We start from the raw sequence: 26,799 nt of genomic DNA on the forward strand, positions 1-26,799 counted from the left end.
TTTGGAATATAATACAACAATGCATGAGTGGGTTAAGCATTTGATTTATCTGAGAGAAATGTAGCAGTCGCTGCTGCTATTTTGGTGGTTTACTACACAATGCGAGTACAGGACTCTTTTACTTCACTGTCCCTTGTTGGTAGACATTTTTAATTTGCCTGAAATAATATGGAGCTGTGTAAAAAAGCCTTTTGATTTACAATCACACTACATTTTCCTGATTATTAGTTCCCAGTCCCACAACACAAGTCCCGCAATTTTTAGATGTATACAATGTTATCATATAGGAGATCATTCGAAATTCAGATGTTAATTTATTAATTAGAAAATAAGAAAATCCATATTGTCTCACTGTTACTGATTTATCATAGTGCTTAAAGGATTAGTCCACTTTCAAATAATTTTTCCTGATAATTTAATATAAAAAATACAACTGTATATGCTTTATAAACACAAATGATTGTCTTGCACATGCTTCCGCTTTCCGTATTATTCAAAAAGCTTACGCTGTATGTCCTACGCCTTCCCTATTGTACTTACGGAAAAAAAAAAACAGAACTGTGCAACTGAAGCAAGTGCAAGGTGATCATTTGTGTTTATAATGCATAAACGGTTGTATTTTTTTTTTTTAAATGACCGATCGTTTCGCTAGATAAGACCCTTATTCCTCTTCTGGGATCGTTAAAGCCTTTTGAAGCTGCACTGAAACTGTAATTTTGACCTTCAACAGTTCGGATGCCATTGCAGTCCACTATAAGGAGAATAATACTGGAATGTTTTCATCAAAAACCTTAATTTCTTTTCGACTGAAGAAAGAAAGACATGAACATCTTGGATGACATGGGGGTGAGTAAATTATCAGGACAAGTTTATTTAAAAGTGGACTAATCCTTAAATATATGTGATATTACAATTTCTTTGTAGAATCTCTATATATAATGTACATTATTTTGCCAGATTTACACTGCAAAGGTGGCACAAGCGCTTCTGAAGTGGCATTTAGGTGTCTTTACACAGACTACTCGGAGGTGCAATGCATTTACACAGCAATCATAATTTGATACTAGAGGCATTACTTCTTTACTCTGTACTGAAATTTTGAGCAGGTACAGAGCAGCCTTAACTTGACTGTGTAAGTACTTAACTTAATTGTATAGACGGCACAGTTTTGTGGCTGAGTAGAGATGTAATCCAAACCCTGGATAGAGCGGCTGAGTGAATGTGGTCTGGACTCTGTGGATGAGGCTCATTGTTTCTGAGATGCTGTAGAAGGATAAAATCCCTGCTCTGTGATCCACATACACTCCTATTCTACAGCTGGACACTACAGGGAGTGTAGAGTGTATGTTGTTGTGACTAAATAAGCACCTCGAGGGAGAAGAGAACAATGCCCAGGATTGATTATTACATCCAAATGCACACTCCAAACTCTGCCCCTTCCTCCTGATGCTCTTATATGCCACTGCTATATACACACCGTCACTACCGCTGTACTCGACCTCCCAGTAACAGCATCCACACACACCCTTTGTACACAACGCCTGCGCATATTCAAATCGCTCTGGATGATAAGGATAACTGTAGTACTGGACTGTGTATTTGATCGCAGTGTTCTCCTCAGACAGCTGGAAACATGGATGCACTGTGTTTGGATCCAGAGTGAGCTGTTGGAAATCTGATGGATACAAACACATAATCTGCATCTAAATCTTGAAGTATGACGTTCATCACTAACATATAATTCTACAGGATTTTTTAGATAAAAAAAAAAGATAGATAAAACCAAACCCAACTTACTCAAGTTCTAGAAAACTGGTTTCAAATTATTTCAATTCACAACAGATTAAAGTTTACGTGCTTCCACAATGAACACAGAAAGACTGAATGGAGAAATTGAAATGTGGTGGCTCTAGTAAAGGAAGTCCCGTCTTCCAAATAAAAGAACCAATCAGCAAAGTCATTGCTTGGTCTTGTAGGGACTCGGTCGACAGACGTTACCAAATGGCTTCATCAGCCAGAGGCATGATTGAACAAAGCTTCATTTGGTCCAAAAGATCCATTTCCTGAAGTGATGACGTGACTTCTTTTAACAAAGGACTCTGTCTAAAGGACTTCCTAGCTCATCAGCAATAAACTAATCAGAACCCATCACGTGGATTTGATCACATTAAATCTATTGATTCTCTCACAAAACCCTCTTGTATTATCGGACGGAACAGGAAAATACCCATCAACGGATTTAAAGACGAATCTGTCCTATCAATACCTCCCTTGTGTTGACCGTCCATCATGACCCGGTCACTCGTGACTCCGGTCAAAGTTTAAACTATGCTTAAGAACTCAATCTTGAATCTCAAAAGGGACAATTGTCGATTACTTAAAGTATTAACTATATACAGAATAATACATGCCATGATGTAATTACTAACATGTCTATTCAATGTATTCAATATGTGGGTTTTCTTCAAATGCATTATTGTAATCATTGTTTTAATTAGGTCAGTCTAGTAATATGTATGTAAGAAGTGTGTCATGTTTGAGCTCTAAATGCAGAATTTATAATTCTGTGTAATTCTGTGTGAATGAAACATTGAAATTCAGTATCAGGAAAATATTAAGAAACTTTATAAAGTTGTTAATAAAACAGGAGAATGTTCTGCAGATATCACGCGATGTGATCAATAGACAATAGACGAGGCGTGTCTAATCTCCGTAGCAACGTCTCATTGGAGGATCGCTCCCTTAAAACTATGCTGTCCGAACAAGCTAAGGTCAGAAGCTGGAAGTCAGAAAAGGCCAGAAGTCGGTCAGAAATCGCTCGAAATCGGTCAGAAGCCGGTAGCCGAAACACCGCTACTTTGACCACGGCGGAAAAGTCGCATGGGTCATTGATAACTGATTGACCGGGGCTGATTTTCCATCGAACACCCGACTTCAACCACGAGCTGCGCCGCTGATCATTCGACAGCCGTCACATCCAGACTCCAAAACACTTCGTGAAATATCTGACCAAAGTCTCCCAAGAAGAGAGCCGCTCAAGCCAGACGCTCAGCCAGCAGCATCCTTCAAAGCTTCCGCGCAACCCACAGGGCTTTCCCGAGAAGACGTCACCTGAAAGACAGCCAATCCAGAACGGGATTCCGCTGTACACGAGTCACGGAACAACCCGACTACCTCAGCTGTCACAGCAAACGCAGGTACAAGCAAACTTCTCTCTCTCTTGCTGGAACTGGTGAAACTCCTTTAAACCTAAAGAATCAAGCCAAAGCTCTGCTTTTGTGATTTTCCTCAGGTTATGAGTTAAGTTAGCACTGAACTTGGGACTTTTCATAACTCATCAACTCCGCGAATGTGTGTGCATGTATGTATGTGTGTGTGTGTGTGTGTGTTTAGCCTTAGTTTCCTGTAATCATTAGAAGTAGTCAATAAATCTTGTTTTGATTTTCACATATACGAGTTTCTTGTGCTGTGTATCAAATTACTGTCTTAAACTCAAAGATCAAAGTTACCTCTTGCTTATAATATAATAATTACAATAATAACAATAATCATAATAAAATATTGTTACTGTTGGCCGCAGAATAATATTTTGTCCAGAATTGGTAAAATACTCTAACCTCAATTTTCGCTGGACGAATAATTGATGAAGTGTTAAATATTAATTCTGAATCATTTACAGTGAATCATTTACAGTTGATTCAATTCTTATTCCCTGTAACAATTAAATTGAGCTAATAAATAGGCTAAGTCCTTACATAATGGTGGAGAAAAATTCGTGCAGTTTAATCTAATTTGTACACAAAACAAGTAACTTGTGTGATTGTATCTTTTCTTGATCCGGAAGATAGATTAGAAACAGAAACGAGCTTTTTGATTGTCATAACAATGATTGCACATAAGGCGCTGTGGATGAATGAAATCTGAACTCGAGTTGTTTGTCTGTACGTTTTGTTGTTGTTGTTGTTGTTAAAACTGCAGTAAATGAATCTAAGATTGTCTGCCAAGACAAAAGGAAAGTCGCCTGAGAGCGCACCAGGACAGAGTGAACGTGTTCCTTGCTTTGTTCTTTAAGGCCTTAGCTATAGTGGATAATATTGCGTGTTCCAATGTTATTTCAACTAAGCTAAAATCCCTGCATGGTCACATTAGAGAGTAGCTACCTAATGTGCCGCCTATATCCGCTCATTCGTGAGATGAGATATTAATACTCTAAACACTATACGTGTCTGAGTTTGATTTGAATGGGATTATTTTGAAAATTCTTGATCAAGTATTGTTGCAGTAAATCCTGCATGTTGTTGCGTGTCCAGAAACTGACACGAACGATTCAGATCGCCGAGATCTCAGTAATGTTACTATTATTAATTGCAGAAAAATCTGTGGATTAATGTGCCTCACTCTAACGTGTGGGGGTTGTTCAGCTCGGAAACATGAGAAGCTGAATGGTTCATTGTCATTGAGAACTGCGCCGTCAGTTCAATGATTAATGTGATTTTTGTATGTTCGTTATCTGTGTGCAAAGAGTATAGAACAAGCGTACTCTTTTGTTGTGCGTCACGGTCACCACGACAGTGACAGCTGTAACCCGGAAGCCCTAAGAAACCTTTCCCGGGGTAACCTTTAAGTGCGCATGCGCAGTCTGCCAGCGCCATATTTAACTGTGTGTAAACAAAGCTTAGCACAAGCTGAGCTAGCTAAATCTAGCACGGTTGCATTACAGTCTATGTAAAGCTAGTAGCATTGCTAAAGGGCTAGTGGCTAGCATAGCATTTTGTGGTCTGAATGCAATGTTGCAATGTTGGAATGACTTTCTTACTGAACCTTAATTCACTCTAGTGCTTTCACCTCCCTCTCTGTCTAACTTACACATCTTATCTTTTCTCATCTCCTCCCATTTGAGAGAACGTGACAAATGTTAAATTTAATAAACCTGGTTTTTAATATCATTTGTTTGAGAGTTCTCTCTCCTAAATTTACTCTTGTCAGTTAAACACTGTTTTGTTTTAGTAGCAATCGTCCTAATTACTTTTAATGACATTTTATGTTATTTGTAATTGCTCTTATTGAATGACATCTGGGAATATGAATTTTTGATTGGAAACTTTAATTCGATTTCAATTTTAATTGAAAATCAAGTTCATAATCAATTTCAGTTTAGCTTTCATATGGTATGGATATTTGTGGATTGATTTAATGGTAGTTGCTTACAAACATCTGGCAATTTTAATCATTAACTAATCATTATTGCTTTGAAATTTTAATTTCATTAGTCATTAATTAGGATTTGGGCTTCCCTAATTCAGATGATACTTGATTGATTAATTTGATTATAGTTGCTCTCAATGTTTAATGCTGAACCCATTACAATTTTAATTCACAACTTCCAAATTTGAATTCAAAATTTCATTTAAAATAAAGTTTAGTCTCAGACTTTCACTCCCTTAGTCTTTGATTTAATTCATTTATTTAAGGAACATTTTTGGGGTCCTCCTCAATACTTGGGTCAGTTGACTTCTCCTGCTAGTGCAGTAAGCCAACCCCCTAGGCGTAGCGACTCCCTAGCGCCACCACTCTGTCAACCCTGTAATTTTTCCAAATTTTGGGAGCAAAACTTCACTCTCTTTCTTCTTCTCTCTCTCTCTCTCTCTCCCCCTGTTGGAGTGGATGTTGGGAAGGGTTTGTGTTTGAGAGCGGTTTGCTGTCGTGCGTGTTTTCTATCTTCTTTTTTCTGTATGTGTTTTTTCTTTTTTCTTTTTGCTTTTTGCTTTGTACATTTAGCTGTGTGTAAAGTTTAATATTGGGTTAAATTTAGTAGCGTGCCGTGCTTTTGCACGGTCCGCCTAGGAATGGCGTCCACAGGTGGAAGAACGCCATTATCTCTGCGTCATGGTTTCAGGTGTGTGCCAGAGTCTAACGCTACAGTTGAGGATGTACTGTTGGCGGTCGGTGAGCAGATAGGTTATGAAAATATAGTTTCGGCTTCGAGAATGAATAAAGCCGTAGTTGTGTTTCTTAAAACGGAATCGTTGGTTAATAAGGTAATTGAAAATGGTCTGTGGGTGAAAGAAATTTTTATTACCGTCACTCCGCTGTTTGCACCAGCAACAAAAGTGATTATATCAAACGTCCCTCCGTTCATTGAAAACGAAGTCATAGTGAGAGAACTTGCGAGATTCGGAAAAGTTGTAAGTGAGGTCAAAGCGGTTTCTTTAGGATGTAAAAATCTTGCGCTCAAACATGTAATATCTTTTAGGAGACACGTGTTCATGTTTCTGAATTCTCCGGATAAATTATTGGATGTATCGTTTAGGGTGAAAGATGGTGATAGCTCGTACATGATTTTTGCAAGTACGGAGAGTTTACGCTGTTTTGAGTGCCGGGAATACGGCCACAAAAGAGACGCGTGTCCTCAAAAGAAAATTTTGGATCAAGCTAGGACAAGTGAGACGGAAGAAACATTGGTGTGTAAAGATGTGGAGGTGAATCAGAAGCCAGGAGAGGAAACATCAGGCTCGGAAGAGGGTCCTGTGGCTGTGGCTGAGACGAATAAAGACAATGGATTGGAGGTGAGTGAGAGCGTTGTGAGTAACCTAAAGCACGCTGACAATGAAAAGCCGAGTTGTAGCAGTGTAAATGGTACTGCACATGTAAAAGAGAAGTTCGTAGATAGTGATGTAGGCTTACACGTCAGTGGGCAGCTGTCTGCGAGTATAGAGGAGGAGGAGGAGGATGTTGAAGTCATGATGCAGAGTCAGGATGATATGAAGGATGATGAGAGCTTGTCAGATTTGTTAGATCTCTATAAAGCTGATGATGATTTGTACTCTGTGGAACAGATAAATGCTTTCTTGGATGAGACTAAAGGGAAAAGGATAGAGATAGGAGATTTCTTCCCTGATAAGGAAAAGTTTGTTGCTTCTGTAGTGTGGGCACGTAAAACGTACAATCTTACTGTGTTATCCCAACAGAAACGCTATAGGCTTAAGAAGTACATAACGACGATTAGACAGGATAGAAAGAATGTGAATGAAAGAAGAGTTCGAGGTAAAGCTAAATAGACAGTATGGCTTTATACATGCTTTTGTGTGTGTTTTTTCTTCTTTCCTGCTTTTCTTTCTATTCTTTCTTTTTCATGGAGTATCTCAAAATAGGTTCTCTTAATGTGAATGGTTTGAGGGATAGGAAAAAGCAGGCTTTAGTTTCAGAATACTTCAATATTAAGAATATTGCAGTAGGTTTTCTTCAAGAAACCCATAGTAATGTGAGTAACGAGTCTGAATGGGGTTTGTGGTGGAAGGGAGAATATGTTTTAAGTCACGGCTCTAATGTTAGTGCAGGAGTTGCGATTCTTTTTAATCCAACTTTAAAAATAAAAATTGTATCTACATATGATATAGAACCTGGAAGACTACTTTTAGTAAGAGTTGAAATACAAAATTTTCATTTTCTTTTTGTTAATATATATGCTCCTAATGGGGGAACAGAAAGGGTTCTTTTATTCGAGAAATTAGGTCGTGTTTTAAAAACTCTTAGTGCAGGAGATATAATTATAATGGCAGGAGACTGGAACTGCACCTTGAATTTTAATATAGATAGAAATGCTGAAGAACCTCACCAGAAATCAGCCTGTGTATTATCTAATATGGTAAAAAATTTAAATCTTGAAGATATTTGGAGAATTAAAAACCCAATGCTTAAACAATACACTTGGGTAAAAGTCACAGATGGTAGAGTTCATGCTGCTAGATTGGATCGTTTTTATATTTCTCGCGATTCAAGAAATCGAGTGGGTAATGTTAATATTATTCCAAATATAATTTCAGATCACAAAATGATAACAATGGACTTTGTCATGTTGAAAGAAAGTAAAAGGAGTTTGTATTGGTATTTTAATAATAAGCTTTTACAAGATAATGTTTTTTGTGAGAATTTTAAATTGTTTTGGGAAATATGGCGAAAGCAAAAAGGAAATTATAGTGATATTAAACAATGGTGGGACATTGGAAAAGTGCAAATTAGAGTTTTCTGTCAGCAATATTCATCTTATTCAAAAAGGACATTAAAGATCAGAATACAAGACTTGGAGAATGAGATTTCTGACATAGAAGAAAAAATGATGGCGAGGAATGGACTTCAATTGGAAACTGCCCTTTCTGAGAAAAAGCTTCAGTTGAATAATTTATTGTATGATAAAGTGAAAGCTGCCCTTGTTAGGGAACGTTTTATCCAAAAGAAGGACATTGATGGACCTACAAAATACTTCTTCAATTTAGAACGAAAGAATAATCAAGGAAAATTGATGGTTGGTTTAAAAAAAGATGATGGTGCTGTTACTTATGATTCTTATGAAATGAGAAGAATTGCTGTTGATTTCTACTCTAATTTATATGCCGATAATGTCACAGATTCTAATTGTAGAGATGAATTATTTTCATATCTTAAAAAGTTGACGCCTGAACAACAGGAGGTTATTGATTTACCAGTTACTTTTCAAGAAGTGACAAAAGCTGTACATGATTTATCATCTGAGAAAGCTCCAGGTCTTGATGGGTTTCCATCTGAATTTTATAAACAATTCTGGAATGTGATTGGAAAAGATTATTTTGAAATGCTTTTAAGTTCAATACAGACTGGGTCTTTACCTAAGAGTTGTAACAGGGCAGTGTTGTCTTTGTTACCGAAGAAAGGTGATTTGTATTGTTTGAAGAATTGGAGACCTGTTGCATTAATGTGTATAGATTATAAAATCTTTTCGAAATGTATTGCCAATAGATTAAATAATTATATGAGTGTATTAATCATGAAAGAACAATCATATTGTGTAAAGGGGCGATGTATTAAAGATAACCTTTTTTTAATGAGAGATGTAATAGATTATGCAATGTACAAGGATTATGATTTGGGTTTAATATCTCTTGATCAAGAGAAGGCGTTCGACAGAGTTGAACATGCTTATTTGTTTGATTTACTTAAGGCTTATGGTTTTGGAAATGGTTTTATCTCATGGGTTAATTTATTGTATAATGAAGCTGAATGTATGGTCAAAATTGATGGTGGATTGAGTGTTCCTATTAAAGTAAAAAGAGGAATAAGGCAAGGGTGCCCTCTTTCAGGGCAACTCTATAGCCTTGTAATTGAACCACTATTGTGTAAATTGAGAGAACAGTTGACAGGTTTACACATTGAGGGGTCAAATATTTTAAATAATGTGAAATTATCCGCTTATGCTGATGACATAACTGTAATAATTAGAAACAGTGAAGATATTAAAATAGTTTTAGAAAATCTTAAATGTTATGGAAGAGCATCATCGGCAAAAATAAATTGGACAAAAAGTGAAGCCTTATGGTGTGGTTCAGAAAGATCTAATGTCCCACAGCTGCCAAATAATGTCACTTGGGGAAAAGATGGTTTTAAGTTTTTAGGAGTGTTTTTAGGTTCTAAGGTTTATAAGGAAAAGAACTGGGAAGGATTACTGGAAAAAGTGCGTCTCCGGTTATCCAATTGGAAATGGTTAATTCCTCAGCTCTCCTACAGGGGAAGGGTCCTGATAGTCAATAATCTTGTTGCCTCAACATTGTGGCATAAAATGGCTGTATTGGACCCCCTGCTGCTGTCATAAAGGACATTCAGAAATGTCTTGTTGACTTCTTTTGGACCGGTCAGCACTGGCTGAGACCTGCTGTACTCTACCTACCTCTGAATGAAGGGGGGCAAGGATTAATTGATATTGGCTGTAGGATTGCTGCTTTTAGACTACAAGCTGCCCAGAGACTTCTGTATGGGAAAGACGTTAGCTGGGCTCACGTGGCTTGTGGTCTTTTGAGGAGAGGAGGACAACTGGGTTTAGACCGACAATTGTTTTTAATAAATTTAAATGATACTGTATTAGTTGAAATAACTCCTTTTTATAAGTCCGTTCTAAAATCATGGAATGCTTTGAAAGTTGTACGAGAAGAAGGAATTGTAAGAGGATCATGGATTAAAGAAGAACCTCTTCTTTATAATCCTGCTTTACCTATAAACATCTTGAACTCTCATTCAATGCAAGCTGCTATGGTGAAGGCCCAGTTCATAAAAGTTTCTCATCTGTGGACTAAGAGTGAATGGATGTGTTCAAAGGATATGGCAGCAAAGCTTGGCATTAAATCACTTCGTGTTGCTGAAAGATTAAGGACTGAATTCTTATCTGTAATACCATCAACATTTACAGAGTTATTGAAAGACGAGGAAACAAAACCACAATATATTAATGAGATGGTTGAATTTCCAAATTTAGGGGTAAGTGCAGCTGTGGAGACAAGGGCAGGAGATGAAGGAAAGCTGTTGAGTTTTAAAACTCCAGAGCTTAATTTGTTTGCTGATATAGGAAAGAGAGCGATGTATTATACTTGTGTAAAAGTAATGCATTATGAGTCTTTAAAAGATGTTTTAGACTCTAAATGGCAAGGGATAGATGGGTTAGATGGATCACCTAAAGGTAGTTGGAGGACTCTATATAAACGTCCTATTGATAAGAGAACCGGTGATCTACAGTGGCGTATAATACATGGGATAATAGCTACTAATAGACACAGGGCACATATTGATCCAACTGTAAGGGATGAATGTCCTTTTTGTTTTGAACATGAAGATATGTATCATTTATTTTTGCAGTGTGAAAGATTGAAGCCAATGTTTTTATTGTTGGAAGATTGGAGTAAGAATTTGAATTTTGAATTTACTTTAAACGGGTTTATTTATGGCCCGAAGTATAAATATCAAAATAGAAAAACTGATGTCTTAATTAATTTTTTATATGGTCAAGCAAAGTTAGCTATATGGCTAACAAGGAAAGAAAGGATGAATGGGGGTGTTTCTACTGATGTTAACATGACTTTAAAAGGACTGATATCTGCCCGGCTTACTGTTGAGTTCACATACTATAAAATGGTTGGAGATCTTGATGCTTTTAAACAAACTTGGGCTTTGAATGCTGTTTTATGTGATTTAGAAGATGGAAATTTACACATGAATGTATGAGATTTTTTGTATATTGATGTAAATTTATGTATTTTGTAAATACTGTTTTATTGGTAATGTTATAATTGTTAAAATAAAGAAAAACTAAAAGTCAAAGTCTCTCTCTATCTCTCTCTCTCTCTCTCTCTCTCTCTCTCTCTCTCTCTCTCTCTCTCTCAGCTGTCCTCTTCTGGTTTGACTACTTCTGCTGGTTTTTGGATTTGTACCTGTGAAAGTCATAAAAGCAGAGTGTTTGAGAAATATTTAACAAATATTTGGGAAACGGAACACTTCTTTTAAAATAGTATGACACTCACTTTACCTTCCCTCCTCATCCTGTTATCCTACCCAGCCTAGGCTCGAGCAGGTCAACAAGGAGACTGTTGGGCGTCCATAAACCCAGAGTATGCGTCTAGAAACGCTTTAAGTGGTGCATGGTTGTCAATCCTACTAGCTGAGAAACCAATACTGTCATTGTTATTGTTTTTCTTTCGCCCCGAAGGGAATTTTAATAACAATCACAGTCCTGGTACTTTGAAATCCTTTTCAAAACCCCTGTCTAGAACCATCCTTCTAAAATTAAATTTTACAAAACTCATTCTGCAAACAGTGTTAAAGACAAAACTTCATTTTATAGGGAAACTGGAAGCACCCCATTATTATTCTGCTTTTTGCTAAATGCTATTCTGTTTGTTTCGTGCTCTTCTTTTCTTCTGCTGTTCTCTAGCTGTGCTATCTGTGTGTGCTTACTGATTCTTTTCGCAGAGACTCCGAGTTAGAAGCACATCCACGAGAGGACCACAGTTGAGAACCAGTCTTACCTGCACATTTACACACTCATTACTCATTCCCATTAACTCACAGTTGACATTGCACACTTACACCTTTGATTTGCCCTGCTTTGTTTTGTTTTGCTTTGTTTTGTTTTGTTCTTTTCTTCAAGGTCTGTGTCAGTTTCGGGTTTAGATCTCCCTCGCGGTGCCAAACATGTCTCGCACAACAGACCCTGCTGGACACTGGAAGGATCTGGAGACCTGGCTAAGTGTTGTAACAGACAGCCTCCTACCTAAGGCCACTGAAACACTAAAGCATCAGACACAGGACCAGCTGGATGACAACATAACAAGCCTCATGAAACAAGACCCAAGTCAGAGCTACAGTCACAAAGAACTAGCCAAGATCACCGGCTCCTTAAGCCACACACTCATCGCCACCCTCAAACTGAGCGACAGGCAAGCCGCCCATCGCCAGCAGGAGCTGACACATGCACAACGGCGCATCGAACAGCTGGAGCTGGAGGCTCAGGAACGACGAGAAGGGCCTGATGAAGTGGAACAAGGCGCCAAAGAGGAGATCAACAGGCTAAAAGAGACCCTAGCAGCTACTACGCAGGAAATGGAACGAGGCAGAGCCGACTACGCTGACCTCTCCGACAAGCTACAGTACGCAGAACAGCTACTGGAAAAAGCAAAGGCTGACTTCAGAGACAAGAACAGCCGAATTAAAGCTCTCGAAACTCACCTGAATGAGTCAAGAAATGAGGTCAGCCGCCTAAAACAACAGCTTGACTACATCAAAGAAGAGTCTGACAGTATTAAAGAGGAACTCAAGCATGCATATGAATTGCGCTGTGAGCCGTCAAGAACACGTCGGACACCGATTTCACCTTTGCCAAGCAGGACCGGCTCCCCTGTTCCTGGACTGGCACATGATCAGAAGGGGGCAGTGCCAAAACAGTCACCTGCTCCCTCCGAAGAATCCTACCTCCCCGCTAAGCTAAAAGAACGTGCTCCAGCCAGCTACAGATCATCTCATGGCTTGGACCTCAGAGACCTTGACAAGCTTGCTAGAAACATTGGCAAATTCATTCCAAATGTGCCAGGTAGTCCAAATGTTCAGAGTTATCTGCAAGATATTGACTTCCATCTGGAAATGAGACCCAATGTCACTGACAAAGATAGACTTTATTTGCTCAGAGCCACATCCAGCTCTGAAGTGCGCAGCTTCCTGGACCGGCAGCCTGCCCACACAAAGACTGATTACCACCTGCTCCGAGAAGCTCTCATCAGAGAGTTTGCCGACCCTGAGTCAGAACGAGGACTAGTGGCTGCCCTGGAAACAAAACAAGGTCGTCACGAAACTCCTCAAGTCTTCTATAGCCGACTAAGGCTAGCATACTTCGGGTCTCGCAACGAACAGAGCATGGAGGAGGAATTGAACTTCAAAACTCTCTTCCTGAGAAACCTCCATCCTGGGGTGAGCCACCATCTTGGCGTCCTTGCCTGTCCACGCACAATGAGTGCTCAACAGTTAAGAGACTTGGCGCACAAAGCCTACTGTAAACAGAAGATGGCCTTAGAAAAGGGCACCAAAACCACCACAGTTCTTGACTTCAACACACAGAGTCAAGGGCTGGCCCTAGAGGGCACCCAGCGTCAAGACCTTGCCAAGCCGACACCCAAAGAGTGGAATGCATCTTCGTCCAACAGAGAGTGGGACTCCCACACTGGTACTCGACCTAAACAGAGAGACAACCGCTGGGATGGACCACGTGGACGACAACGCTCACCTGGACGTCAATGGGAAAATTCATGGAACCAATCAAGACCTCATGAGAGTCATTGGGAGAAAACCTGGAATCACCCAAGCTCATTTGGAAACACCAGAGGAAAAGGCTCATGGGAATCCAAGGGAAAACGACAAACACACCCTGGAGCAACCAGCCCAAGGAATCGACGAAAAAACTCACAAAGATTCCAAGCTGACAGAGCTCAAAATGAATCCATACCAGAACAAAAGACTTCATCTTGTTTCGACTCTCAAGAGCTGATGAAAATGATGATGAAAGAGTTCTTCCAACGAAAGGAGGATGACCGGAAGTGGGAAGAGAAAGCGAAACCAGATTCATCCTGACTAGCGGCCGGACGAGATGGCAGCGACCACCTGACTCAACATACCCCAGAGAACAGCACCTCATCTCTCTCTCAGAGAACCACAAGTACCATAACTTCAAACGGACAAGAAGTCCCACCTGAACATCCTGCAAAACAGTCAGAAACTGATCCAACACCTGATGGGTCAGATCACAGCAGCATCCAACAAAGACCTGCTGTGGAAACCACTCCAGTTCCTGAAAGTGCTGTCTTGGTCGTCTGCCACTCCTCCGAAGAAAACGAAATAAATTCTAACACCCTACCTCTGTCATCCCAAACTCCAGTCCCCCAACTCCTGGGTGATCTCATTGAGAAAGGTATCGCAAGAAAGTTTTACCTCTCCGTTATCATCGAACAACACATCAAGGTCGAAGCCCTCCTCGACACTGGAGCTGACATCACCCTAATGTCAACAGAACTCCTTGAAGAAGTCCAAAACAGAACAAAGAGGTCTAACGGAACCTTCAAACTTCAAAGGTGTGAGCTGAACCTCCAAGCATATTCCCACACAGGCCTACAACTAAAACATGTGGCCCCAATTCACCTAACAGTGGGACCAATGAACCTTGTTCACCCAGTATACGTCTCACCACTCAACACATATCCTCTCCTCATTGGGAAAGACCTGCTTAACCGCTTTGAACCCTTAATAGACTTCAAACACCTGAAGATATGGACACAAGTCCGTGAGCCTCTGCCCCTCCAGTCAGTAAACCTGAACGAATTGCAGTGTCAAGTCACAGACACCGCCCCCCATCCACTGACTGACGATGCAAATTCAAAGTCAAGAGCAAGTTCCACGTCAAGCAACAGGAACCAAGACCCATTCCTCTGCTCACTGCAAGCGTCAGACTCAGGCTCCCTCCGAATCATGACTGCCATAAATGTCCAAGACATATCAGTGCCTGATGCAGCATTAGCCCTGTGGGCTGAAAACTCAGCTATCAGCCTGAAGCTCTTCAGAACATTGAAGCAGACATATAAGAGCATACCACACGTCTCGAAGCATAGCCGCTTCCCTCTCAATCCATGGTCAACAACCATGGCTACCTCCAAGATTGTCTGTGCTGCAGACATACGATGGAATGACAGACTCTTGAGTCACTACTTCCTGGTTGTCCCCAACCTGCCTCATGACATCTACATAGGAGCAGACATCATGGTCCGTCTCAACGCCTGCGTTGACACCGTGAATGACGTCATATGGGCTCCCTTGTCACACCAATTGACATCTTCAGTCAACCTCAAGAATCTTCGATCTGGGCAAACAATACCAGATGCATGCGCCATGATCAACGAGCAAGAAGCCACAATCCCCTCAACATGCGACCTGGCCAGACCCTTAACAGTAAGCTAGGCTTCTTCCAACCTTCCAGGACCTGCCTAAAACTAGGACTGACCTTGGAAGCCACACCTCTCATAGAAGTGTCATCTCGTGCTGTGTATGTGTTGTTCAACAACTGTACGGCCAAAGACATCAATGTGCCAAAAGCCAGTCACCTGGGATGGCTCATCAACCAGGCGTTCCATGACTTTGAACTGACAGTTCCTGTCATCGGCCACATACCAGTTGAACTAATGTCAGATGAATGCCACAACACCGTAACTTGCACAAAGCCCCATGAGATCATCACCATCACTTCTATTCTGCCGGTGCCTAAAGAAAGTGTCTGCCGATCAGAACTTACAGATGACACTCACCTCGCTGTCTACGCTGTGTCAACACAGACTGCAACAGAGTCACCTGTAGAACTGACTGTCAAGGCCCACAGTCCCTCGAATGACTCAGAGGAACCCTATGCTGGGTTCAATGCACAAGTCCAACAAATCCTGAGCGAGGCGGATGCCCTCCACAGTGAAATGGATCGCCAAGGACTTAAAGAAGTTCTGTGCAAATACAAGGACTCCTTCGCAAAGGATTCCCTGGACTGTGGCCTGACTGATATCCACATGGTGCGCATCCCAACTCACCCAAATGCGCCACCGACATTTGTGCGGCAGTACAAGATTCCAATAGCATCATACGAATCAGTGCAAGATATCATTGACTCCATGCTACAAAAGGGGGTCATCCGACCCTGCAACAGCACCTACTCCGCCCCGATATGGCCAGTCCTAAAGCCAAACGGCAAATGGCGGCCCACCATTGACTATCGCAAATTGAACCAGCAAGTTCCCTTATCGCGATGGCCTATGACTCAATTGGACCAAGAGATTCCCAAAATCAAAGGCTCCACGATCCTATCCACACTGGACGTCGCCTCAGGATTTTGGACAATCCCTGTCCACCCTGATGACCAACACAAGTTGGCGTTCACCTTTGGCAATCGACAATTCACCTTCACAAGGTGCCCCTTCGGCTATGCCAACTCCCCAGCTGAATTCAACGGATGGAAACAGAACGGATTCAAGACAGCTAACAACAAGCCTGTCAAACATCAGGAACTTTTCCAAGCATGCGATGCCATTGTCACCACACATGACATGATTATCTACTGGAAAAAGGTCCGTGGTCATTCACGCCAACCAGGGAAAGACAAAGATCTCAGTGACCAAACCGATGCCCTTGCCAAAGCTGGTGCATCACATGGAGAGCCCTGGAAATTCCCATCCCTCCCACCCAACCCTTCAGTTGCAGCCATAACCCGCCGCCAGCACGCCGTTGGCGCGCAAACCCCCGCCTCCTCCCATGTTGAACTCTCACCTCAGTTCACTGCGGATGATCTCCTCACCCTCCAAGCGTCGGATCCAAACCATTATCATTATAACCTACAAACCATTATCGCTCACATTTCCGACCCAATAACTCATCCCATTTCCACCTCCGACCTATCCAATTCCTCTGATCTCCGCCACCTTCACTCAATCAAGCACATGCTGCATCTCAAGGACGGCGTTCTCACATATGTCCCTGAGCCCCTAACTGCGCCAAAGCTTGTAGTTCCTCAGAGCCAAAGGGGGATAATGCTGACACACGCCCACGATGCACCATGCGCTGGACACCATGGCGCCAAGGCCACCTATGAAACGCTCAAACAAGTAGCATATTGGCCTGGCATGCAGCAAGATGTGACGGAATACGTAAAAGGATGCCTGGTGTGTTGCCAGTTCCAACCGGCAAACCCAAACCACAGAGCACCACTACAACGGAAAGGAATGACCTTCCCATGGTCAGACCTCCAAATAGATTGGGTAGGACCCCTGCCACGGTCAACACGGGGTAACAAATACTTCCTCACCGTGGTTTGCGAATTCACAAAGTGGGTAGAGTGTCTCCCAGCTCCCAACGATACAGCAGAAACAACAGCCTGCCTGTTAATGAACCACATCTTCTCAAGATTTGGACTGCCTCTAAGAGTCAACTCTGACCGAGGAACCCACTTCACCGCTGAGGTTATGCAGGATGTATGGAAACTCCTGGGCATACAGGCCAAGCTTCACATAAGCCATCATCCAATTTCCTCAGGGCAGGTCGAACGGGCCAACAAGACAGTGGCAAGCATGTTGAAGAAGTATGTGTCCGCCAACCAAAAGGATTGGGATATCAAGCTCCCTCTGGTACTGATGGCCATCAGGGCCACCCCTCACAGGTCTACCGGAGTAGCCCCATTCGAAATGATGACAGGGCGACAAATGACACTACCGCTACACCTGCTGTACCAACCTGGTGACATGAACCTTGTCACCGCCTACACCACTCACCAGTATCTGGAAGAGTTGCATCAGCACCTAAGAGCGACTTTCGCCTTCGCACAACAAAACCTCCAGAGAAGCGTGGAAGGTCGTAAAGCCTACTACGACAAAAAGGCCTCTTACCAAGAACTCAATGTCGGAGACAAAGTGTGGTACTACAGCTTTGCCCAGCCGAGGCAGAAAGCTCCCCATCGCCTGTCAAAGAAATTCCTACCTCACTGGACAGGACCACATGAGATTGTGGACAAGCTCTCACCTGTCGCCTACCGAATCAAAATCAGACAAGGCCGCAACGAGCCTGTCCTTCGATGGGTCCATCGGAACCAGATAAAGAGGCACCAAGGTTCCAACCGACAGGAAAAGGGGGAGGTTCAAACCCACTGACACAGACCGACAATCCCATACTCTACACCACACTAATGACTTGTCATTTTAGGGAAAGTTTTTGCTTTTATTTTTCTGGTTTTGTTTTACACAACACTTACACACGCTCCTCCACAGCACTGCTAGTGACAACCTCTAGTAGAAAGGAGTTGCCACACATGTGACACTCACTTTGCTCTCGTAAACTCAGTGTCCTTGTGTCTCTTTGTGTTTTCTTGTCTCTCTCCTTATGCATTCCCTTCTCCTCTTTCACTATCATTGCCCTCTTCCCCTCATCAGGAAAATCCCGTAACTGATTCAGATCCCAAAATAGGATTGACTACTCTTCACCAAAAGCGTTAGAGTTTGTCGTAAAACCCGTTGCCAACTAATGAAGGTGAGCCTACCAAATCATGATCTTCGGTGCTAATTGTTCCTCTTCTCTGCTCTATTACCAGGGAGATGCTCAAATTCGCTGCCTTGTGTCTCTGCATACTTGGGGTCATGCCCCAGCCAGAAGTTGCGTCACCTGGACCAGCGTCAGGGATAGTACTCCGTGAACAACCGGGGTTATTGATAACGAATTGCAAAACCTACACTCAAAGGGTTTATGTCAGACTCAACCCCCGTGATGTTGTCAGAGCTCACTACACCCCCACAGCCGCTCAAACCACCTGGGCCGGAAGCCGTTGGACTAGGGAGATCCTTGGCCATGCCCAGGCAGATGTGAACCACATGCTGCAACAACTGCAGAAAATGACTGTAACCCAGGCTGAATTAAGCGGGTACAACCGGCGTCCCAAACGATTTTTGGGCGCCCTACTTGGGGCTGCGGCGGCTGTAGGAACTCTGTTTAACATTGGCGTGAGCACCGCTAATGCTGTAAATTTGGCCACCGTTAGACGGCATGTGGGCGAAATACAGGCCGAAATGCCTGTAATACGACAACAGCTCTCAGTGCAGAGCCAGGCCCTGCAAACCTTCGGGAAATCCTTGAACGGGACTATCACAATCTTAAACACCCATAGCACCCTTCTCAATCAAACGATAAAATCCATCAACACCCTATTTTCGGTCGTGCAAAGCGATTTAGCCCAAATACAACTCCTAACTACACTCATGACCGATATGCTAAGGGAAATAAGTTCCTCAATCGATAACTTAGCCATGGGGAGGATCCCCTACTATTTGATACCCCTTAGCCTGGTCCAAAACATTCTAGCCTCGGCCACTCCGGGCCCTGTTAACCCTGTGCAAACCCATCTCGCTTTTTCCCTGGGTAGCGCTATTCCCCTATATGTAAGCCCAGAAACCGGCGACTTGGCCTTCCTCCTCAGTTTGCCCATTATCGACTCAAACAATATTTACCGGCTCAAAGACGTTGTTAACGTCGGATTTTGGCAAGGGAACACCTATGTCAAAATACACACCCCTGAGGTCGTGGCGTACCATGATAACAACGAACAGTTGTATCTAGCCCCAAACCTAAAAATGTGTACGCTCACTAAAGACATTCATTACCTTTGCCCAAGTAAACCATTCATCCGCGACAATACCGAGGGCATCTGCGGCCTAGAATCAATTAGACCCGACACTAGTTGCCCCGCTGAAGCTACACCATGGTCTCAAGTCGAGGCAACGCAAGCCGAAATCATAGGAAACCGATGGTTAGTCAACACCCCTGCACGTACCGCTACCCTTACCTATGATCAACACGATACTGCCACGCGCATCATTCTGCCTAACCAAACCCTCTGGATCAGTGTCCCTAAGGGCTCGATCCTCCACATAGACGATCTTGCATTGTATCACCTTGGCGACGATGAGTACCAGGCGGAACTTGAAATCTCACCGTTCTTCAAACAGCATTCCTTCGTCCTCGATCCGGAATTGGAAGAAAGGATCAGGGAGGAAGGAACACAACTTATTGATCTGACTCCTGTTGATACAGCCTTAGAAGCTATAGCTCGCCTTCCGCCCGCTGGCGTGTCATTCATTCGGTCTTGGTCTGCTGCTGACACAGCACTTTGCATCTCTACTGTTGTAGGATATATTGTGACCTTGACACTGGCCTTCATCCTGCACAAGCGAATGAATGCCGTGCAAGAGTCTTTTGATAGATGCACGTCGGGCGTCCCGCGCATTTTCCGACGTGATAGAACTGACCAAGAACCTGAACCCGAGAACTCAACCAACCTGATTGAAATTACGCCTCTACCTCCTCGTCGAACCACTGACAATTAGATTAGTCGAAACCACCCAATCACAACTGATCTTAAACAGTACGCCCCTATGTTAGTTGAAGTGTTCCTAACCCGTTTACTCCAAGATACCCAAGTCCTTCACCAGGATTCAGCCAAGTGAGGGAAGCGTTGTTTGTGTTTTGTGTTTGTCTGTTCTCTCTCTCTGCCTCTTGTTCCAGTGCCTGCCGACGTTCGCACCAGGAACCTCGCCAAGCAAAAGGGGGACTCTGTAGGGACTCGTTCGACAGACGTTACCAAATGGCTTCATCAGCCAGAGGCATGATTGAACAAAGCTTCATTTGGTCCAAAAGATCCATTTCCTGAAGTGATGACGTGACTTCTTTTAACAAAGGACTCTGTCTAAAGGACTTCCTAGCTCATCAGCAATAAACTAATCAGAACCCATCACGTGGATTTGATCACATTAAATCTATTGATTCTCTCACAAAACCCTCTTGTATTATCGGACGGAACAGGAAAATACCCATCAACGGATTTAAAGACGAATCTGTCCTATCAATACCTCCCTTGTGTTGACCGTCCATCGTGACCCGGTCACTCGTGACTCCGGTCAAAGTTTAAACTATGCTTAAGAACTCAATCTTGAATCTCAAAAGGGACAATTGTCGATTACTTAAAGTATTAACTATATACAGAATAATACATGCCATGATGTAATTACTAACATGTCTATTCAATGTATTCAATATGTGGGTTTTCTTCAAATGCATTATTGTAATCATTGTTTTAATTAGGTCAGTCTAGTAATATGTGTGTAAGAAGTGTGCCATGTTTGAGTTCTAAATGCAGAATTTATAATTCTGTGTAATTCTGTGTGAATGAAACATTGAAATTCAGTATCAGGAAAATATTAAGAAACTTTATAAAGTTGTTAATAAAACAGGAGAATGTTCTGCAGATATCACGCGATGTGATCAATAGACAATAGACGAGGCGTGTCTAATCTCCGTAGCAACGTCTCATTGGAGGATCGCTCCCTTAAAACTATGCTGTCCGAACAAGCTAAGGTCAGAAGCTGGAAGTCAGAAAAGGCCAGAAGTCGGTCAGAAATCGCTCGAAATCGGTCAGAAGCCGGTAGCCGAAACACCGCTACTTTGACCACGGCGGAAAAGTCGCATGGGTCATTGATAACTGATTGACCGGGGCTGATTTTCCATCGAACACCCGACTTCAACCACAAGCTGCGCCGCTGATCATTCGACAGCCGTCACATCCAGACTCCAAAACACTTCGTGAAATATCTGACCAAAGTCTCCCAAGAAGAGAGCCGCTCAAGCCAGACGCTCAGCCAGCAGCATCCTTCAAAGCTTCCGCGCAACCCACAGGGCTTTCCCGAGAAGACGTCACCTGAAAGACAGCCAATCCAGAACGGGATTCCGCTGTACACGAGTCACGGAACAACCCGACTACCTCAGCTGTCACAGCAAACGCAGGTACAAGCAAACTTCTCTCTCTCTTGCTGGAACTGGTGAAACTCCTTTAAACCTAAAGAATCAAGCCAAAGCTCTGCTTTTGTGATTTTCCTCAGGTTATGAGTTAAGTTAGCACTGAACTTGGGACTTTTCATAACTCATCAACTCCGCGAATGTGTGTGCATGTATGTATGTGTGTGTGTGTGTGTGTGTGTTTAGCCTTAGTTTCCTGTAATCATTAGAAGTAGTCAATAAATCTTGTTTTGATTTTCACATATACGAGTTTCTTGTGCTGTGTATCAAATTACTGTCTTAAACTCAAAGATCAAAGTTACCTCTTGCTTATAATATAATAATTACAATAATAACAATAATCATAATAAAATATTGTTACTGTTGGCCGCAGAATAATATTTTGTCCAGAATTGGTAAAATACTCTAACCTCAATTTTCGCTGGACGAATAATTGATGAAGTGTTAAATATTAATTCTGAATCATTTACAGTGAATCATTTACAGTTGATTCAATTCTTATTCCCTGTAACAATTAAATTGAGCTAATAAATAGGCTAAGTCCTTACAGTCTTTACCATAGTTGTTACTATTTGCATCTTCTGGCTGAATTTTGGATAGCATACTAGCATACTACTGAGCAGTAAGGGATGGAAACTAGAAACAGCTGTATGGTGGTTGGTGTAGTGAAACTTGTGCTCAACCTTTGCTCTACACTGCACATGTGCATTATTTGGACCAACCTGAAATACATATTTTTTTTGCTATTATTTTAGTTTAAGTTTATGATGTAATTCTTGCCAGTTTTCTTTTCTTTTCTTTCTTTTTTTTTTTTTTTTTAGTTGAAATATGTTATTGGAGTATGTGAGTTTGGGTTTCATATATTGACTTACATTGAAGGAACCCTTGTCTGGTATCATGTTCAGGAGTCTGAATGACCTGGATGGCTTTCACTGCAGACAACAAAACACATCTGCAGTTTAATTCTCATGTCAACAGGAAATTAAACCTATATTGCATTTTTTATATTCAATTAATGATGATCAGTTCATTTCTGAGAATAAATTAATATGAACCTTTTCCAGATATGTTGTCTATAGTTTCTTTGGAGAAATGCTGCAGTTTGTCTCTGAGCTGAGAGACAGATTTCACTACTTCATCAAAAGACAGATGAGAACTGACAGTCAAGCCATCTGTAGATCCAGAGAGAGAGACAGACGACAAACTCTACAGACACAAAGACAAAGACAAAAACACAAACTCCCTGTAATTCCAGAAGCTTGTTAAATCCTCAGTGTTTGAGAAGATCTGTGTTACCTGGAGGAAATGAACATGATCCTGTGTTTGTGAAAGCTGCTTCATCTCAGCATCTGTCCTCCTCAGATCATTGATCTCCTTCTTCAGTTGATCCAAGAGTCCTTCAGCCTGACTCACTGCAGCTCGTTCCTGATCTCTGATCAGCTGCTTCACCTCAGAGCGACGTCTCTCAATGGTGCGGATGAGCTCAGTGAAGATCCTCTCACTGTCCTCCACTGCGGTCTGTGCAGAGTGCTGATATACGACACAGAAAGAATGGATTTCAAACACCACTAGGGTATAAATCATGACAGGAATTTACAAACTTTTCCAGCTGTCTTGAGATTCTCTTTCTCACCTTATGAGACTCCACAGCTTCTTCCAGTTCCTGAAGATCTTTCTCTCGCTTCTGGATTCTCCAATGAATTTTCTTCTTTGTCTCCTCCAAATGTGCCTGTATGAAACACAAATACTGATAAAACCCAAAATCAATTTTCTGGTTTTCTCTAGTACGATGCAATAAGGCACAAGGCTCCTCCATTTTAATGGAAGTTGATGTCCTAACAAGCCTAATGACTCTATTGTGTTTTAGAGTTCTTCTTCATTAAAGGTGCTAAAGAGGATGTTTTGTTTTATACATTTTTGCAATATTACCTGAAACTGTCTTTACTAACTGATAAAAGACTATTTATTAGGTGCACTGAAAGGAATAATATTAATATACATCATTGTGCATGAGGTAGGGCCTTAAAAACATCAGCCAATCGTTTACGTGATCATCAATCACTGCCATGACATTGAGAGACGTGCGCGGATTGGCCCTCTGGCTTGTCAATCACTGCCATGATGTTCCTTGTGCGAGACGTGCGCGGCTGCACGCTCCAGTAACTTTCCACACTCCACAGGCGCCGCATGCGATGTTTTTGTCCGGAGTCAGGAGTAACAACTGCAGATTATGAGTTACCTGCGGTGAGTCCGACATAATGAATCCACTAACACAACACAGCGAATGCCGGTGGTAAACACTCATGTTCCGTTACTCGTGCACGAGTTTTGGGAGGCGTTCCCTCAAAAGAAGGGGGGGTTGTTCTTATGCATGCGCTCATTTCAAAATCTCAGTAACAGTCTTTGGTTTCTCAGTCGACGAAAAGATCCTCTTTATCACCTTTAATTTATGCACAAAACCAGTTTGTCCACAAGAGACCCTAAACCCCAGAGACTCCAAACTTTGTGAGATACATTTATTCTTGTAACTTAGGGTCATAATAATTTTGTCAATAAAGCTTGAATGTAATACTTATATTTCCATTTTCTATGTGACCTAATTTTCCCACATTCTTGTGGACCATTCATCCAGTTTGCATGAGATGTTTATGACATGGTATGCTGCCTTCTAGGAAGTTTCTATCAGAAGTCTCCCCTGTGGTCATAAGGAAAGGGACATGGACATGTTCTGTTGTAAAGACCTACATCGGGGGTCCTCAAGCAGAGTTTATCTCCAACCCTAATTAAAAACACACCTGAACTAGCTAGTCAAGGTCTTTAGACTCACTACACAGCAAGAACCACAGTGTTATATTATCTCTGCTCACAGTTTATTTAAGGCCAGACTCAACATTGTTAAAATTAATACTGAAGCAGTGTTAAAGTTAATGAGATAATTAAGTGATTAATTGAGTGATGATTGACTATTAGGGAAGATACCTGATATTAACAAGCAAAATCAATGAGAGAATGAGTCCTTAATGGTGACTTAGGGTATGTTTACATGACAATGATGTACTAAAAATAGGAATGTTTTTTTCTTTTGTACAGATCACAACATTATCAAAAAGATCCCTGTTCACACGGATCCGCACTCTGTATTATGCTCTGTATTATGTGACTTTATAAAAAAAAGACTGTGCATCTGCGCAGATACACATTCTTTTACAGAGCACTCATGCCAAACACGCATGACTAAACACAAAATACGCATATGCATGCCATCGCTGTTTTCACAGATCTGTATTTTTGCTGTTTACATGGACATGATAATGGTATTGTTTTCAAAAACTTGTACTTTGTAACCCTTTTTTAAAAGCTTGCATATTCAGGCCCCTAACACACCGTTGTTGTGTAAATGAATGTATAAAAAGTTTTCTATTTTTAGCTGAAAACAATGTAATGTAAACGGCCCCTTAAAGTATTTTAAGCTCACCATTATGATGATCAGTGTTTTTAGTTGGGCTCTTGACCCTTTTTTCTTTAACATTAGTTTTTCTCTGACTATTGTAACTAGCTACTGCACATTTGTTATGGCAAAGAAAGCTAAGCGAAAATCTGATCAGGTGTTTTTGGTTATGTTTTGATAAAGTCATCATGTAGTGAGCTGATTAACTAATCCTATTCATAGTTATATCTCTCATTATATGGGTGGTGAGTTATTTTTTACTTTATTGATTATAGCAGCCCTGTGATTCTTAATCTGAAATATTTCTTAATCTGAAAGAAGTTGTTCTGTTCAAAAATGTTTGAACTACTCTATCATTTAGGCTTTACCTATTTTTGTGCATATCCAATTAAAAGATAATCAGATTTAGCAAGTGTGAACGGCCAAAAATCACATGGCAAGCGATTTTTACAAATCTCTTTCGAGGCAGATAGTATAAGATAAGATAGGCCCATAATAGCTAAATGAATTGCACCTTGTGAGTTTATTGCATTAAATTTGAAAGATTCATTGTGTTTATGCCAGTAAAACCACATACCTCTTAGGGTTTTTCTAGATTTTTGCTATACAATCATAATTATGTAGCTGTTATGACAATACTAAAATTAAATGCAAAATTCTTTCAGTTCATACCTGTTTCTCAGTCCTTGCTGCTGCAGTTGATACATTGTCATGATTTTTGTGTTCCTCCATCAAACACATTGTACAGACACACCGCTGGTCAGTACGGCAGTACATTTCCATCAGTTTTCCATGTCGAGGGCAGATCATGTCCTGCAGTCGTCCAGTGGCATCCATCAGATTGTGTCTTTTACCTCTGAAGAGATTCTCATGCTGTTCAAGGTGGTTTTGACAGTAAGAGTTTCGACACTCCAGACACGTCTTTACTGCTTTCTGTTTTATTCCAGTGCAGGAGTCACACTGAACATCTTCAGATTCAGTTTGACAATGAGCAGGAACAGGAGCGGGAGCAGAGGCAGGAAAGGGAGCAAGAAAAGGAGCAGGAACAGGGGCAAGAATGGGAGCAGGAACAGGGGCAGGAAAGGGAGCAAGAAAAGGAGCAGAAACAGGAGAAGCTTGGAGTTTTGTCTTCTTCAGTTTCTCCATCATTTCAGCAAACATCAAATTTTTGTATAAAACAGGCCTTTGCGTGAAGGTCTGTTTGCACTGAGGGCAGCTGTAGATTCCCATCCGATCCTCTCGATTCCAGATTCCTGAGATGCATCCCATACAGTAACTGTGTCCACAGGGTATTGTCACTGGATCCTTCAGTAGATCCAGACACACTTGACAAGTGAACTGATCCTGATCCACTGAAATACTGGCCTCTGCCATTTCACAGTATGAACACACAGACGTTCGATGGATATTGCAGCCTGACAGTTGAGTTACTTTTTATATGAACTGGAAATCTGATATATCTTCCTGATAACATGCTTGAGAAACTGTTTTTTCTGTAAAAAAGTTACTTACTGTAACTGTACTGTAAGTAGATTTTTAGATAATTTGATTATTTCAGTTTCGTTTGCTGAAATGTTAAAATACTCTGAACTAACCATGATTATATCCTTGGATGCATCTTTACTGATTTCCATACTCTTGGCAACTACTTC

The 26,799-nt window shown here is 41.5% G+C and overlaps 1 protein-coding gene across 1 annotated transcript; it reads right to left on the reverse strand.

Moving 5' to 3' along the window:
- Window positions 1-1,145: 1,145 nt before the first annotated feature.
- On the reverse strand, window positions 1,146-26,521 carry LOC137003683 (E3 ubiquitin-protein ligase TRIM16-like). Its single transcript, XM_067363928.1, has 7 exons — window positions 26,260-26,521; window positions 25,820-26,148; window positions 23,333-23,428; window positions 22,996-23,229; window positions 22,755-22,905; window positions 22,572-22,631; window positions 1,146-1,675 (listed from the first exon to the last, which is right to left on the reverse strand). The coding sequence occupies exons 1-7, from the start codon at window positions 26,519-26,521 to the stop codon at window positions 1,146-1,148; spliced, it is 1,662 nt and encodes a 553-aa protein (XP_067220029.1).
- Window positions 26,522-26,799: the final 278 nt, after the last annotated feature.

The sequence above is a fragment of the Chanodichthys erythropterus genome, chromosome 3, assembly GCF_024489055.1.
Source record: "Chanodichthys erythropterus isolate Z2021 chromosome 3, ASM2448905v1, whole genome shotgun sequence".
In the NCBI taxonomy this organism is placed as follows: domain Eukaryota; kingdom Metazoa; phylum Chordata; class Actinopteri; order Cypriniformes; family Xenocyprididae; genus Chanodichthys; species Chanodichthys erythropterus.